General features: G+C 50.9%; 1 protein-coding gene across 9 annotated transcripts in view; it reads right to left on the reverse strand.

The window, feature by feature from the left end:
- The window catches only part of LOC141190412 (uncharacterized), a 260923-nt gene that overhangs the window by 54500 nt on the left and 192319 nt on the right, over window positions 1-14104 (reverse strand). For all 9 annotated transcript variants that reach the window (XM_073661225.1, XM_073661226.1, XM_073661223.1 and 6 more), the window contains one exon: window positions 12084-12192. In XM_073661225.1, the coding sequence (XP_073517326.1) occupies window positions 12084-12192 (109 nt within the window). The remainder of the gene's footprint in view (window positions 1-12083; window positions 12193-14104) is intronic.

Here is a 14104-nt window from a genome sequence, read left to right on the forward strand (position 1 = left end):
CGGACTGCCCCAATTTCCGCGCTCACCCGTAAGGGTACTAATCCCAAAGAGTGGCCGCCCGAAGCAGAGGAGGCCTTTCTTTCCCTAAAACAGGCCTTCTCTTCCGCCCCGGTGCTGCATCGCCCGGACGGCAACAAGCAGTTCTTCCTGGAAGTTGACGCCTCCTCCTCTGGAGCCGGAGCGGTACTTACTCAAAAATCATCTTCCGGGAGAATGGTAACTTGTGGCTTCTTCTCCAAACTCTTCTCCTCTTCTGAGCGCAACTATTCCATAGGAGACCGAGAGTTATTGGCCATCAAGCTGGCGTTGGAGGAGTGGCGTTACCTACTAGAGGGGGCTCTTCATCCGGTAATAATTTACACTGACCACAAGAACTTGGCTTACCTCCAGCATGCCCAGAGACTTAACCCGCGCCAAGCCCGGTGGTCCTTGTTTTTTGCTCGCTTTGATTTTGTTCTTCATTTTCGCCCGGCTGACAAAAACGTCAAAGCAGACGCCTTGTCCCGATCCTTTCTGGTGTCCGATCTCGAGGAAGAACCTAAACATATCATCGATCCCGCCAGAGTAATGCAGGTGGCTCCCGTGAGTCTAAATCGTCTCCCTCCCAGTAAGACGTTTGTTTCAGTACCTGATCGGGAGAAGATCCTACACTGGGGCCATTCGTCTAAACTAGCTGGCCACGCCGGTCAGAAAAAGACCCTCCAGCTTATTGCCCGGCACTATTGGTGGCCTACCCTGCACAAGGACAGAATAGACTTTGTTTCTGCCTGTGTGTCCTGCGCCCGCAACAAAGTCCCGAGACATCTGCCAGCCGGACGCCTCCGTCCGCTTCCTGTACCTGCTGCCCCCTGGCAGCATATAGCAATGGACTTTATAACTGATCTCCCCGTCTCTGCCGGTTGTACGGTCATTTGGGTGGTCGCTGACCGCTTTTCCAAGATGGCTCACTTTATTCCCCTGCCAGGCCTTCCGTCTGCACCCGAGCTGGCTAAAGACTTTATCCGCCACATCTTCCGTCTTCATGGCCTGCCCCTCCACATTGTGTCGGATCGTGGGGTACAGTTCACCTCACGTTTCTGGAGAGCCACTTGTAAACTACTAGACGTCACCCTGGACTTCTCTTCCGCTTACCACCCACAGTCCAATGGTCAAGTGGAGCGGATCAATCAGAACCTGACCAGTTACCTCCGGCACTTCGTTAATGCCCACCATTCTGACTGGGTGGATCTCCTACCATGGGCCGAGTTCTCTTATAATAATCACGAGAGCGAATCCTCCTCCAAATCCCCGTTTTTTGTAGTCTTTGGTCAGCATCCTCGGATTCCTTTTCCTGTCTCCACCTCTGTGGACAACCCGGCTGCGGAATCTCTCGTTAGCAAATTTTCCTCCATATGGGAGAGTACCCGGTCCGCACTCCTTCTGTCATCCGAGCGTATGAAAAGACACGCTGACAAAAAACGCCTGGATCCTCCACAATTTCGTCCAGGAGATAAAGTCTGGCTCTCATCTAAATATGTTCGACTCAAGATACCTTCTTACAAGTTAGGACCTCGGTTCATCGGTCCTCTGGAGGTCATCAGTCAGATCAACCCGGTGGCCTATAAATTGAAACTCCCGGCCAACTTACGGATCCCTAACTCCTTCCATGTATCTCTCCTCAAACCCGTGGTGCTTAACTCTTTTTCCAAGTCTACAGGTACGCCTCCTGCTCCGGTTTCTGCTGAGGACGAGTTTGAGGTAGAGAACATTCTTGCCACCAAAAGGGTAAGAGGAAACTTTTTTCTGGTAGATTGGAAGGGGTTTGGTCCTGAGGAGAGAACGTGGGAGCCCCGGGAGAACATCCATGCCCCTCTCATCCTAGCTAAATTTCTATCTGGCCTAAAAAAGGGGGGGCCTAAAGGGGGGGGTACTGTAGTGCCGGCGTCCCTGCCCTCTGCTAGGCAGGGACGCTGTTCCCCTCACCGCTCTGCTCCGTGCCCGGCGTCCCTCTCCCGCTCTGCTGGCAGCGCGCGCTCCTTCCCGGCCATTGTGCTTAGGGCGCGCGCGCCCTCCCTCCCTCTTAAAGGGGCCGCGCGCGCCGTCCTAAGGAGTCCCCGGCCAATGGCCGGAGGACTTTACCATATATAAGGCACCTCCTCCAAAATGGAGGTGCCCGAGCAATGTTGTTGCACCGTTCTACTCTGCTTCAGCCCTCAGGTCCCTTGCCAGTTACCTGCCAGATTCCTGCCAGCTTGCTGTCCTAATCCTGCCTGATTTCCTGTTACCTGCCTGCCTGCCTGAGGTCCGACGGTCTGCCTTACAACTCCGGTCAGTCTGTCTAAGGACCAACTTGCCCGCTCACCTGGGAGCGCACATCAGCTACCTGCCTGCTTGCCTGAGGTCCGACGGTCTGCCTTACAACTCCGGTCAGTCTGTCTATGGACCAGCTTGCCCGCTCACCTGGGAGCGCTTCTCCGCTACCTGCCTGCTTGCCTGCCCGGAGGCTCCGCTGTCACGTGCTGTGACCACCAGCTATTCCAGACTCTTGCCCGCTCACCTGGGAGCGCTACTCCGCTACCTGCCTGCTTGCCAGCCCGGAGGCTCCGCTGTCACGTGCTGTGACCACCAGCTATTCCAGACTCTTGCCCGCTCACCTGGGAGCGCTTCCCCGCTACCTGCCTGCTTGCCTACCTGGAGGCTCCGCCGTCACGTGCTGTGACCACCTGCTATTCCAGAGACTCTCGCTTGCTCACCTGGGAGCACACATCCTCCATCTGCCTTGCTAGCCTACCTGGAGGTTCAGCCATCACAGGTCGTACCTACCCTTTACCTAGAGACTGCCCCGGTCACTTGCCGTGACCTCCAGCCCGTTCTTCCAGAGACTGCCCCGGTCACTTGCCGTGACCTCCAGCCCGTTCTTCCAGAGACTGCCCTGATCACTTGCCGTGACCTCCTGCCCGTACACCCAGAGACTGTCCCGGTCACCTGCTGTGACTGCCTGCCTGGCCGCCACCCGCTCCCTTACAAGGACCGCTCCCTTGTATAGTAGCCCAGAGGTTCCGCCTCCCAGACCCGTTACAATTTATATAGCGCCAACACATTCCGCAGCACTTTACAATTCAGATAGATATATACAGGTGCATCTCACTAAATTAGAATATCATCAAAAAGTTAATTTATTTCAGTTCTTCAATACAAAAAGTGAAACTCATATTATATAGAGTCATTACAAACAGAGTGATCTATTTCAAGTGTTTATTTCTGTTAATGTTGATGATTATGGCTTACAGCCGAACATCCTGGTGGTACTGGACTATGCTACGCTTTATCCAGAGGCCGTACCACTACGAAACTCCACCTCCAAGTGTATTGACCGGGAGTTGGTGTAGCCCCTTGCTAGGCAGAGACGCCATCCCTCTCACCTCACCGCTCCTGGTGCGGCGTCCTCCAGCGCTTCTCTCCCCGCTGCTTCCGGGCACGCGCTCCTTCCCCGGCTGTGTGCTTAGGGCGCGCGCGCTCCCCCTCTCTTAAAGGGACCGCGCGCGCTGTCCTAAGGAGTCCCCGGCCAATTGCCGGAGGACCTCCCATATATAAGGCACCTCCTCCAAAATGGAGGTGCCCGAGCAAAGTTGCTTGCACTGTGTCTGATCTGTGCTTCAGCCCTCAGGTCCCGCTGCTAGCCTGACTTCTCGTCCTGCCTGCCAGCCTGTTATCTGCCCGTTACCTGCCGAGCCTGCCAGCCTGCTCACCTGGAGCGCTCACCTGTTACCTGCCTGATACCTGCCTTGGCTATCTGTCCGCTCACCTGGGAGCATCCGCCTGCCCTGTCTGTCAGACCGCTCACCTGGGAGCGTCCACCAGTTACCTGCCTGTTACCTGCCTCGTCTGTCAGACCGGTCACCTGGGAGCGTCCACCAGTTACCTGCTGTGTCCGTCAGCCCGCTCACCTGGGAGCGCCCACCAGTTACCTATCAGTTACCCGCCTCGTCTGTCTGCCCGCTCACCTGGGAGCACCTGCCTGTTTCCTGCCAGCCTGACTGGAGACCCTGCTGTCACTTGCTGTGACCACCTTCCTGGTAAACCTAAAGACTGCTTCTTGCCCTGCTTTCTCGAACTGTGACCACCTGTCAGCTACCAGAGACTTCCGTCTGCTTGCCGTGTCCATCCGCCATACCGGTCAGTCCCAGCCTTCTGACCCGTGGGAGCCACCTGCTCTCTTACAAGGTCGTCCCCAGAGTAGCACCTGGTTCCTCAGCCCGGATCCTCCCTGGTCACGGTGTCGTTAGCTGCCGTACGACCAGGGTCGGTTCGGGTGGATACTTAGTCACGCCCCTCTGGGTCCCTCCTTGCACCTCGGCACAGAGGTTCCACCACCCGGACCCGTAACAGTTGGTCCATATCTTTTCCAGGACAGGGTTGCCTAAAGAGACTGTAACGGATCAAGGGACTCCATTTATGTCAAAGGTGATGAGGGAGTTGTGCAAGATCCTGCAAATCACACAACGCAGGACCTCAGTCTACCACCCACAGACAGATGGCTAGGTGGAGCGGTTTAATAAAACCTTGAAGGCCATGTTGAAGAAGGTCATAGAGAAAGACGGCCAAGACAGGGAGTGCCTACTGCTGTACCTTCTGTTCCCCATCAGAGAAGTCCCACAGGCCTCTACTGGATTCTCCCCTTTTGAGCCGTTGTATGGCCGACACCCCCGTGGACTCCTGGACGTAGCAAAGGAGACCTGGGAGGCAGAGTCTACACCCTACAGAAGTGTAATCAAACATGTGGCCCAGATGCAAGAGAGGATTGCAGAAGTAATGCCCATAGTGAAAGAACACCTCCTCAAAGCACAAGAGGCACCGTCGAGGGGGTACAATAGGTCGGCGAGGGGGAGACGCTTCAACCTTGGGGATTGAGTACTAGTGCTGGTACCTACGGTGGAGAGCAAATTCCTGGCAAAGTGGCAGGGCCCCTATGAAGTAGTGGAAAAGGTTGGCGATTTCAACTATAAAGTCCACCAACTAGGGAGAAGGAAGCCCTGCCAGGTGTACCACATCAACCTGATTAAGCCATGGCAAGATAGGGAGCCTGTGGAAGCTCCGTGTTTGGTGGCGAAGTCGGAAGCCGACATGGGAGAGGGTCAAGGTGGCAGTCGCTGTCACATGCCCGAAAGCAACAGTGTCACGAGTTGCTACAGCGAAACAGGGACCTCTTCTCGGATCTACCAGGGTCTACTTAGATCATAGAGCATGAGATGCTCACGGAGCCTCATGTTCGAGTAAACATGAATCCATACCGGATTCTTGAAGCTCGCAGAGAGGTAATCTCAAAAGGAGTGAAACGCTTGCTGGGTCTTGGAGTCATTGAAGAGTCCAAGAGTGGCTAGTCCAGTCCCAGTCTTAGTGCCAAAACCAGATGGAGAATGGCGGTTTTGCAATGACTATATTAAACTGAATGAGGTCTCTAAGTTTGATTCTTACCCAATGCCGAGAGTAGATGAACTAATTGAAAGGCTAGGGTCGGCCAGGTACATTACCAACCTTGACCTCACAAAAGGGTATTGGCAAATTCCTATGTCCCAAGAGTCCAAGGAGAAGACAGCCTTTTTAACGCCAGATGGGTGTTTTCAGTACACAAAGATGCAGTTTGGATTGCAAGGAGCTCCAGCTACCCTTCTAAAGAGCCATGGACCGGATCTTAGTTCTCCACAAGAAGTATGCATTGGCCTACCTGGATGACATAGTGATCTACAGCCAGGATTGGGGAAGCTATCTGAGCAAAGTCCAGGCAATATTCAATGATCTACGGAAGACGGGGTTTTCCATCAACCCGAAAGAAATGTGCCATGGGCATGGAGGAAACAAAATATTTTGGCTATGTCATAGGCAGAGGCGAGAAAGCCCCAAACAAATAAAGTTGACGTGATCCAGGGTTGGCCACAACCTTTCTCAAAAAAACAAGTCAGAGCGTTCCTGGGCATTGTGGCTACTACCGCCGGTTCATCCCTAACTTCGCCATGATAGCTGCTCCTTTGACAGACTTCCTTAAAAGGGACAAAATCGGCTATGGCTAAGTGGTCTCCAGAAGCTGAGTCGGCCTTCCAGGAACTAAAGCAAGCCCTGTGTAAACAGCCAGTGCGGGTGGCACCGGATTTCTCAAAGGAGTTTGTGGTCCAGACAGACGAGTCAATTACAGGGCTGGGTGCTCTCCTATTATAAGAGGCGAACGGAGAAGAGCACCCCATAATGCATTTAAGCTGAAAGCTGACATCTTGTGAGAAGAATTACTCCATAGTGGAGAAGGAATATTTGAATATCAAGTGGGTGTTGGACACTCTAAGGCAGGAAGTTCAGGCTGGTATCAGACCATGCCCCACTAAGGTGGATGAGCGAGAAAAAGGGGAACAATGCCCGAGTGACCAAGTGGTTCCTAGCCCTTCAAGATTTTAGCTTCCATGCAGAGCATAGGCCTGGGAAACTGCATGGCAATGCTGACGCATTGTCGAGGGTACAATGTTTGGTAAAGGAAGGTGCCAAGACCCCCGACTTTGGGGAGAGAGGGGGTATGCAAGATGGCTGCTGGACAGGTCTTTGAGGAGAGATATGGATCACTGAGGTTAGTAGCTTCAATGATGTAAACCCGGGAAAAGCATGCTCCAACACACGTAGTACTGAGAGGGCTAATAGGGCGTTATCAGGGCCGGTTTTTACGAGCAGTCATAAGAGATGGGAGGGAATGGCTGCTCACATATCCCCACCCCAGGGCGTGCCTCTTGTAAATAAAATGGAGACAGAGTGTCTCATTCAGTGTCTGGGACTGGAGTTGTGGAGACCTCTAGTGTTTCTGTGCTTAGCACTGTATGTACTGTTCATTTTTCTGCTTTGTTACTTTGTGCTGGACAAGGCTGCTTTTTGTTTACTTCTAAAAGTGCAGTTTATGAAGTCTGAATAAACCTGCCTTGGACATTTTAAAGAAATCGACTCCTGTGCCTACCTCAAGAAGCCTCTGAGTGAGTACCAAACCCTACAATAGTCATTATTACACCCCTGTGATATCACGGTGTATAGTCATTATTACATCCCCAGCATGTTATATGTTGGGGGTGTAATCACCATTGTGAAGGGAGTGGTTTGGTGTGAATGGCATAGAGATCGGGTAGGACGTCATTCACCATACCTCCCCTCAGGGCATGGCTGAGCAAGCTTAAATGCTCAGGCACTATTTTTTTTTCTCTGGTGTGATCTGGATAGTGAAGTCTCCAGGCTGTGTGTGGAAGCTAGAGAGCTCCACAAAAGGACTTTACCTGAACGGCTTGTGATACCGAGAGCGGGCGGAACCCACTCACTTATGGACTGTGCTATACTTAATATTTTTGTTTTGCTGTTACGCCAGAAATGCCATGTTTATTTTGCTGACTCTGCAGTGCTTATGCCGCTACAATAAACCTGCAGAGGAAACCATGTCCTGAGTCTACTTCTGAAAGCAGCCGAGTGAGTTGTCTTGCCATAGTTGGTGGAGAATGCGAGCAAGATTCCAGGAACATGTGTACCTGCCACAGAGACCGGTGGATATCCTGGGTAAAGGCCACCAGCCAGCCAGAGATGTCCAGCAGCATGGAGGAGCTCCTTAAGCACTTGCTCCAAAGTCAGCAGCAGCAACATTTGCAGAGCCAGCCGAGTCTACAACAGCAGCACCGTGAGCAGCAGCAAATGCAGCAGGAAACTAATAAACTGATACAGCAGCTCCAACAACAACGGCAGATGGATCTCCTGGCAGAGGAAATCTGCTCCAGAGAAAAAGCTCCTCCCCCAACTCCAGGTGATGTCTCCTGCGTCTGGAAGGCGAGCGATGCAAAAGGTGACCCCAGGGGACGATGTTGAGGCATTTCTGACTGTTTTCGAGAGGGTAGCAGAGTGGGAAAAGCTGCCGCCGGAGCAGTGGGCAGAGTTGCTGACCTGGTCCTACAGGATGCGCAGGAGTATGCCAAATTAAAAACAGAGATATTGGCACGCTCAGGAGTGACTATGTCGGTCAGAGCGCAAAGGGTCCACCACTTGGCGTATACTGGTGACAAACCTCCCCGCTCACAGATGTTTATGGACAGGTTCATCCATTCCCTACTCAGGCCGCTGCAGACCCGAGTTGCCCAGGGCGACCCTCGGAACTCGGACAACCTCGTGGGCCTGGTAGAGAGGGTCCAAGTGGTCGAAAAATCCCTCCGGAAACCGGACATAGTAAATTCCCCGTACTGGGGTACCCAAAGAGGGGCAGGCTCACCACGTAAGGGGTCTAGAGTCACAAAAGGGGGTCGTTCAATCCCACTGAGGGTCCGGTGTCATATGTCCCCTGAGCCAATGGACTGCAGCCTAGGCAGGCGGTGTTCATATTATGCTTATACAGCCTGCAGTGTGGACTGTCAACCCAGCGATGGGCCGCAGGCATGTGCCGTGTCCATTAATGGAGTAAAGATGCTTGGACTCTGGGAGTCTGGTAACCTTAATCCGTGCCACCCTTCCCCACCAGCTGATCCCTGCCAAAACTGTGGGCATCCGCTGCATACATGGGGACGCCAAGAACTACCCGGTGGCCAGAGTGATGGTGGGAATAGACTGTGGTGCCTAATACCACGAGGTCGGGGTGGTCAAGGACCTGATACATCCCATCATATTGGGGTGCTATATTTCCTTATTCTGGGACTTGTGGGGTAAGGAAACCGGACTGAGTCACGGGAACAAAAGCCAGGTCCCTAGGGAAATATCCACTTCAGATGTCGACCAGGGTAAGTTCCCACTGTGTGTCCTTCTTGGCGACGAGGATGAGACCTTCCTGTGTTAGAGATTCCCGGAGAGAACTTTGGGTCTGCTCCAGTTCGAAACTTGACCTTGAAGGGGGCGTGGTACAATGTTACTGTCTGTAGGGTTGCTCAAGAGCCGGGGGAAGACATCAGCTACCCACACTTTGCAGTTCAGGGGGAGATATTATACCAGGTGACCAAACTAAGAGGTGAGGAAACAGTGGAACAGCTGTTAGTTCCCGGGCGATACCGATGGAGGGTATTAGATATGGCCCACTCACATGTTCTAGGGGCACACCTAGGGGTTGAGAAAACCGAGGAAAGGATAATGAGGAGGTACTATTGGCCAGGATGTTACCAGGAGATCCTAAACTATTGTAGGTCCTGCCCCACCTGCCAGATAATCGCGCCCTCTTCCGTAGTCCCTTAGTTTCACTATCTGTAATAGAGGTTCCCTTTGAGAGCATTGCCATGGACCTCGTGGGTCCCTTAGTTAAATCGGCCAGGGGCCATGGCCACCAATACATCCTGGTGGTCATGGATTATGCGACCCGGTACCCCGAAGCGGTACCCTTAAGGAACTCATCCAGTAAGAGTATAGCCCGGGAACTGCTCCATATTTTTGCTCGGACAGGTTTGCCAAAAGAGATTTTGACAGACCAGGGAACTTCCTTCATGAGTAAAGTGATGAAGGAGCTCTGTAGAGTCCTTCAGATTGCCCAGATACGGACCTCAGTTTACCATCCACAGACAAACGGCCTGGTGGAACGCTTTAACAAAACCTTGAAAGCGATGCTTAGGAAGGTCGTTGAAAAGGATTGGCAAGACTGGGACTACCTGCTTCCATTTCTGCTTTTCTCCATCAGAGAAGTTCCTCAAGCCTCCACTGGCTTCTCTCAGTTCAAGCTCCTGTATGGCCGGCATCCAAGAGGTCTCCTAGACCTCACCAAGGAAATCTAGGAGGCCGACGTCACGCCCCCACTGGAGCGTGATCAAACATGTCGCCCAGTTGCAGGAGAGAATGGTGATGCCCATCGTGAAGGAACATCTCCTCCAGGCGCAGGAAGCCCAGGCAAGGGTATATAACCAGTCAGCAAGGCTGAGACAGTTCCAGCCTGGGGATCGCGTTCTGGTTCTCATCCCCACCGTCAAAAGTAAGTTCCTGGCCAAATGGCAAGGCCCATATGAGGTGGTGGAGAAACTCGGTGAAGTGAACTACAGAGTCCACCAGCCTGGCCAAAGAAAGCCGCATCAGGTGAGCCCTGTGAACCCGCTTAAGCCGTGGCAAGATCAGGAACTCCTTGCCTGGGAGCTACTCCAAGAGGTCAGGTGGAAGATGTCACAATAGCGGAGACTATCGCCAGCCCAGAAGCAACAGTGGAGAGAACTGTTACAGTGGAATCGTGACCTGTTCTCAGAGTTGCCGGGGCATAGAGAGGTGGTAGAGCATGGCGTGCTAACAGAGCCGCATATAAGGGTGAACCTGAAACCCTACAGGATTCCTAAAGCAGGCAGAGAGGTGATCTCAACCGAGGTGAAAAGGATGTTAGACCTCGGTGTGATAGAGCAGTTAAAAAGTGGATGGTCGAGTCACATCATCCTCGTGCCAAAACCCAATGGAGAGTGGAGGTTTTGTAACGACTACCGCTGGCTGAATGAGGTGTCCAAGTGTGATGCATACTCAATGCTTCGCGTCGATGAACTCATCGAGAAGCTTGGACCGGCGAGGTATATCACCACCCACCTGACGAATTGTTACTGGCAGATCCCCATGTCCCAGACGGCCAAGGAGAAGACCGCATTCTCGACACCTGATGGGCGTTTCCAATTCGTTGGGACAGCAGGGGGCCTTAGCCACCTTCCAGAGGGCTATGGATCGGATCCTAGCCCCAGATAATAAGTATGCCGCAGCCTACCTTGACGACATTGTGGTCTTTAGCCCAGACTGGGCTAGTCATCTACCTAAGGTTCAGGCGATTCTGGATGCTCTGAGGAAGGCGGAATTTACTATAATTCCGAAAAAGTGTGCCGTGGGTAAGGAGGAAGCCAAGTACTTGGGCTATGTCGTTGGGAGAGGCGAAATAAAGCCACAAGTCAATAAAGTGGAGGCAATCCAGAACTGGCCGCAACTGCTCTCCAAGAAGCAAGTGAGAGCATTCCTAGGAATTGTGGGATATTACAGGCGGTTTATCCAAAATTTTGCCATGATGGTCGCGCCACTTACGGATCTCCTAAAAGGCACCAGATCATGGTGAAATGGACGGAGGAAACACAAACGGCGTTCCAACGGGTGAACTAGCACTGTATAAGCAGCCGGTCCTGGTCGCACCAGACTTTGTCTGGACTACAAATTCTTTCTCAGACGCTTTAGAAGTTGGCCTAGGAGCCGTACTCTCTCAAGAGATAAATGGGGAAGAACATCCGATTCTCTATCTGAGCAGGAAGCTCCCATCCTGCTAGAAAAACTAATCAATAGTAAAAAAGGAGTGTTTAGCCATAAAATGGGCAGTAGATACACTGAGATACTACCTACTGGGCCGGAAGTATCAGACCATGCCCCTTTGAGATGGTTGAGGGAAAAGAGGGGTACAAATTCCCAGGTAACTAGATGGATTTTTACTCTCCAGGACTTTAATTTTCATGTGGAGCATAGGCCCGGGAAGTTACATGGAAACGCTGATGCCCTCTCTAGAATTCCCTGTCTTGTGTCTGAAGGTGCCCAAACTCCCGGTTTGGGGTGGAATATGTCACAGAGTCACTGGTGTTATATGTGAGGGGAGGTATGTGTCACTACGGCTGATAGCCTGTGTGAACTGAACCTACAACTTTTCCCCAGCATGTTATATGTTGGGGGTGTAATCACCATTGTGAAGGGAGTGGTTTGGTGTGAATGGCATAGAGATCAGGTGGGAAGTCAGTCACTATACCTCCGCACAGGGCGTGGCTGAGCAAGCGTAAATGCTCAGGCACTATTTTTATTTTCTCTGGTGTGATCTGGAGAGTGAAGTCTCCAGGTTGTGTGTGAAAGCTAGAGAGCTCCACAAAAGGACTTTACCTGAACGGCTTGTGATACCGAGAGTGGGCGGAACCCGCTAACTTATGGACTGTGCTTTCTTTTATATTTTGCTGTTACGCCAGAAATGCAGTGTTTATTTTTCTGACTCTGATGTGCTTATGCCGCTACAATAAACCTGCAGAGCAAACAGTGTCCCGAGTCTACTTCTGGAAGCAGCCGAGTGAGTAGTCTTGCCACACACTGTATATAGTCATTATTACACCCCTGTGATATCACTGTACATAGTTATTACTACATACCTGTAGTATCGTCTCGTGGAATCTGCTCCTTCATGTCACTCATGTAGGGCTGATCGTTCATTATCCACTCTTCTTCATCCTGCAGCTTAATATCAGTCAGATTTTCACCCTGATGTCACATATATAACAATTAAGTACAATACGACAGAGACAAGAACAGAAGAAATATATGAGCCCATATCTCTGAGCTAATCTACAGTGGCTTGCGAAAGTAATCACCCTGTCACCAGTTGTCACGGGAACCTACTCTGGTATCACACAATCAACAGAGTTAGAGATGAGTGAACAGTGCCAAGAACTTTTATTATATGCATACCGAAAGGTCCATAAAACAATCTACCACACAGAGGATGCAGTAGTCCAGGAGCACGGATACAGTTCAGTAATGGGATAAATGCCCCGGGATAGGAGAGTCCCAATCCTCCGCTTAGAGATGATATGATAGTGCGGCTCCAGATACTTCTCTGTATAGGCTCCTCCAGCAGTATTTTCCAGGGTAATCAGGGTTTCTCCAAGTCTCTCTGGGGTGCTGGCCTTAGATCCTTTGTGGGAAGCTGATGCTATCTTGCTCGTCCCTCTGTCCTCCTCAGGTCCCCTCCCTACTACATCCAGGATTAGGCAGACAGCTTGGTTGGTTGGTTTTCAGGCCCCCAGACCTGGGAACAGTGCCTCAGAGATCAAGGCACTACAGGGGGTGATTTGCGGAAATGTCAGCAGGGGTTCATCAAGAGGAATGGACACATTCAGGTTGCAGATGGTAACTGAGCTAATTCAATTATCGGACCTTTTGAAAGGTAATTAAGACTCTAGACAATACGGGGAATACACAGAATAATACAGAGCAACAAGACAACACTCCTAAAATCAGTAAAAATATGAACATAGACAGAATGGTACCCCACACACCATCATAACCCCCCTTGGCATTTTTTGTGATTTGTTACCTCACAACCTGGAATATCACTGTTTTTTTTTTTTTGAGGGTTTGCATCAGTTCATGTAAAGAACGTGTCGACAACTGTGAACATTTGGTTTCTTTTTATTGTGAAGCAAACAACAAATAGGACAAAATAACTGAAAACTTCAGTGTGAATAACTATTCACCCCCCCTAAAGTCAGTATTTTGGGGCAATTACATCTGGAAGTCGCTTTGGATAAGTCTCTATGAGCTTCCCACATTTTGTCACTGGGATTTTTGCCTATTCCAAAAGGCAAAACAGCTCCAGCTCCTTTACGTTAGATGGTTTCCTCTGGTGAGCAACAATCTTCAAGTCTGATAACAGATTCTCAATTGGATTAAGGTCTGGGCTGTGCCTCGGCCACTCCAGAACATTTACATGTTTCCCCTTAAACCACTCGACTGTTGCTTTATCAGTATGCTTTGGGTCATTGTCTTGTTGGAAGGTGAACCTCCGTCCCACACTCCGATCACTGACAGACTGAAACAGGTTTGCTCAAGAATATCCCTGCATTTCGCATCATCCATCTTCCCCCTTGAATCAGACCATTTTCCCTGTCTCTGCTACCGATAAACATCCTCATAGAACGATGCTGCCACCACCATGCTTCACTATGGGGATGGTTTCCTTGGGGTGATGAGTTGTGTTTGTTTGGCGCTGGAAATATAGTTTACCTTAGTGGCCAAGAAGTTCAATTTTGGTTTCATCTGACCACAGCACCTTCTCCCATATATGTCCTTTGGCAAACTCAAAACAAACCTTACAATTTTTGTGTCAAAGTAAAGGCTTTTTTATGCCCACTCTTCCATGAAGGCCACCTCTATAGAGTGCACGGCTTATTGTGGTCGTACGGACTGTAAGGTGGCTGTCAAACACCTAGTGGTGGGAGATAAATTTGGAGTAATGCTTTAGCACATATAGTGGGTACGAAAAGTATTCAGACCACTTTAAATTTTTCACTCTTTGTTTCATTGCACCATTTGGTAAATTGTAAAAAGTTCATTTTTTTTTCTCATTAAAGTACACTCTGCACCCCATCTTGACTGAAAAAAAACAGAAATG

Source organism: Phyllobates terribilis, unplaced genomic scaffold, assembly GCF_046119375.1.
Source record: "Phyllobates terribilis strain yellow unplaced genomic scaffold, ASM4611937v1 Scaffold_2__4_contigs__length_985480577, whole genome shotgun sequence".
Classification (NCBI taxonomy): domain Eukaryota; kingdom Metazoa; phylum Chordata; class Amphibia; order Anura; family Dendrobatidae; genus Phyllobates; species Phyllobates terribilis.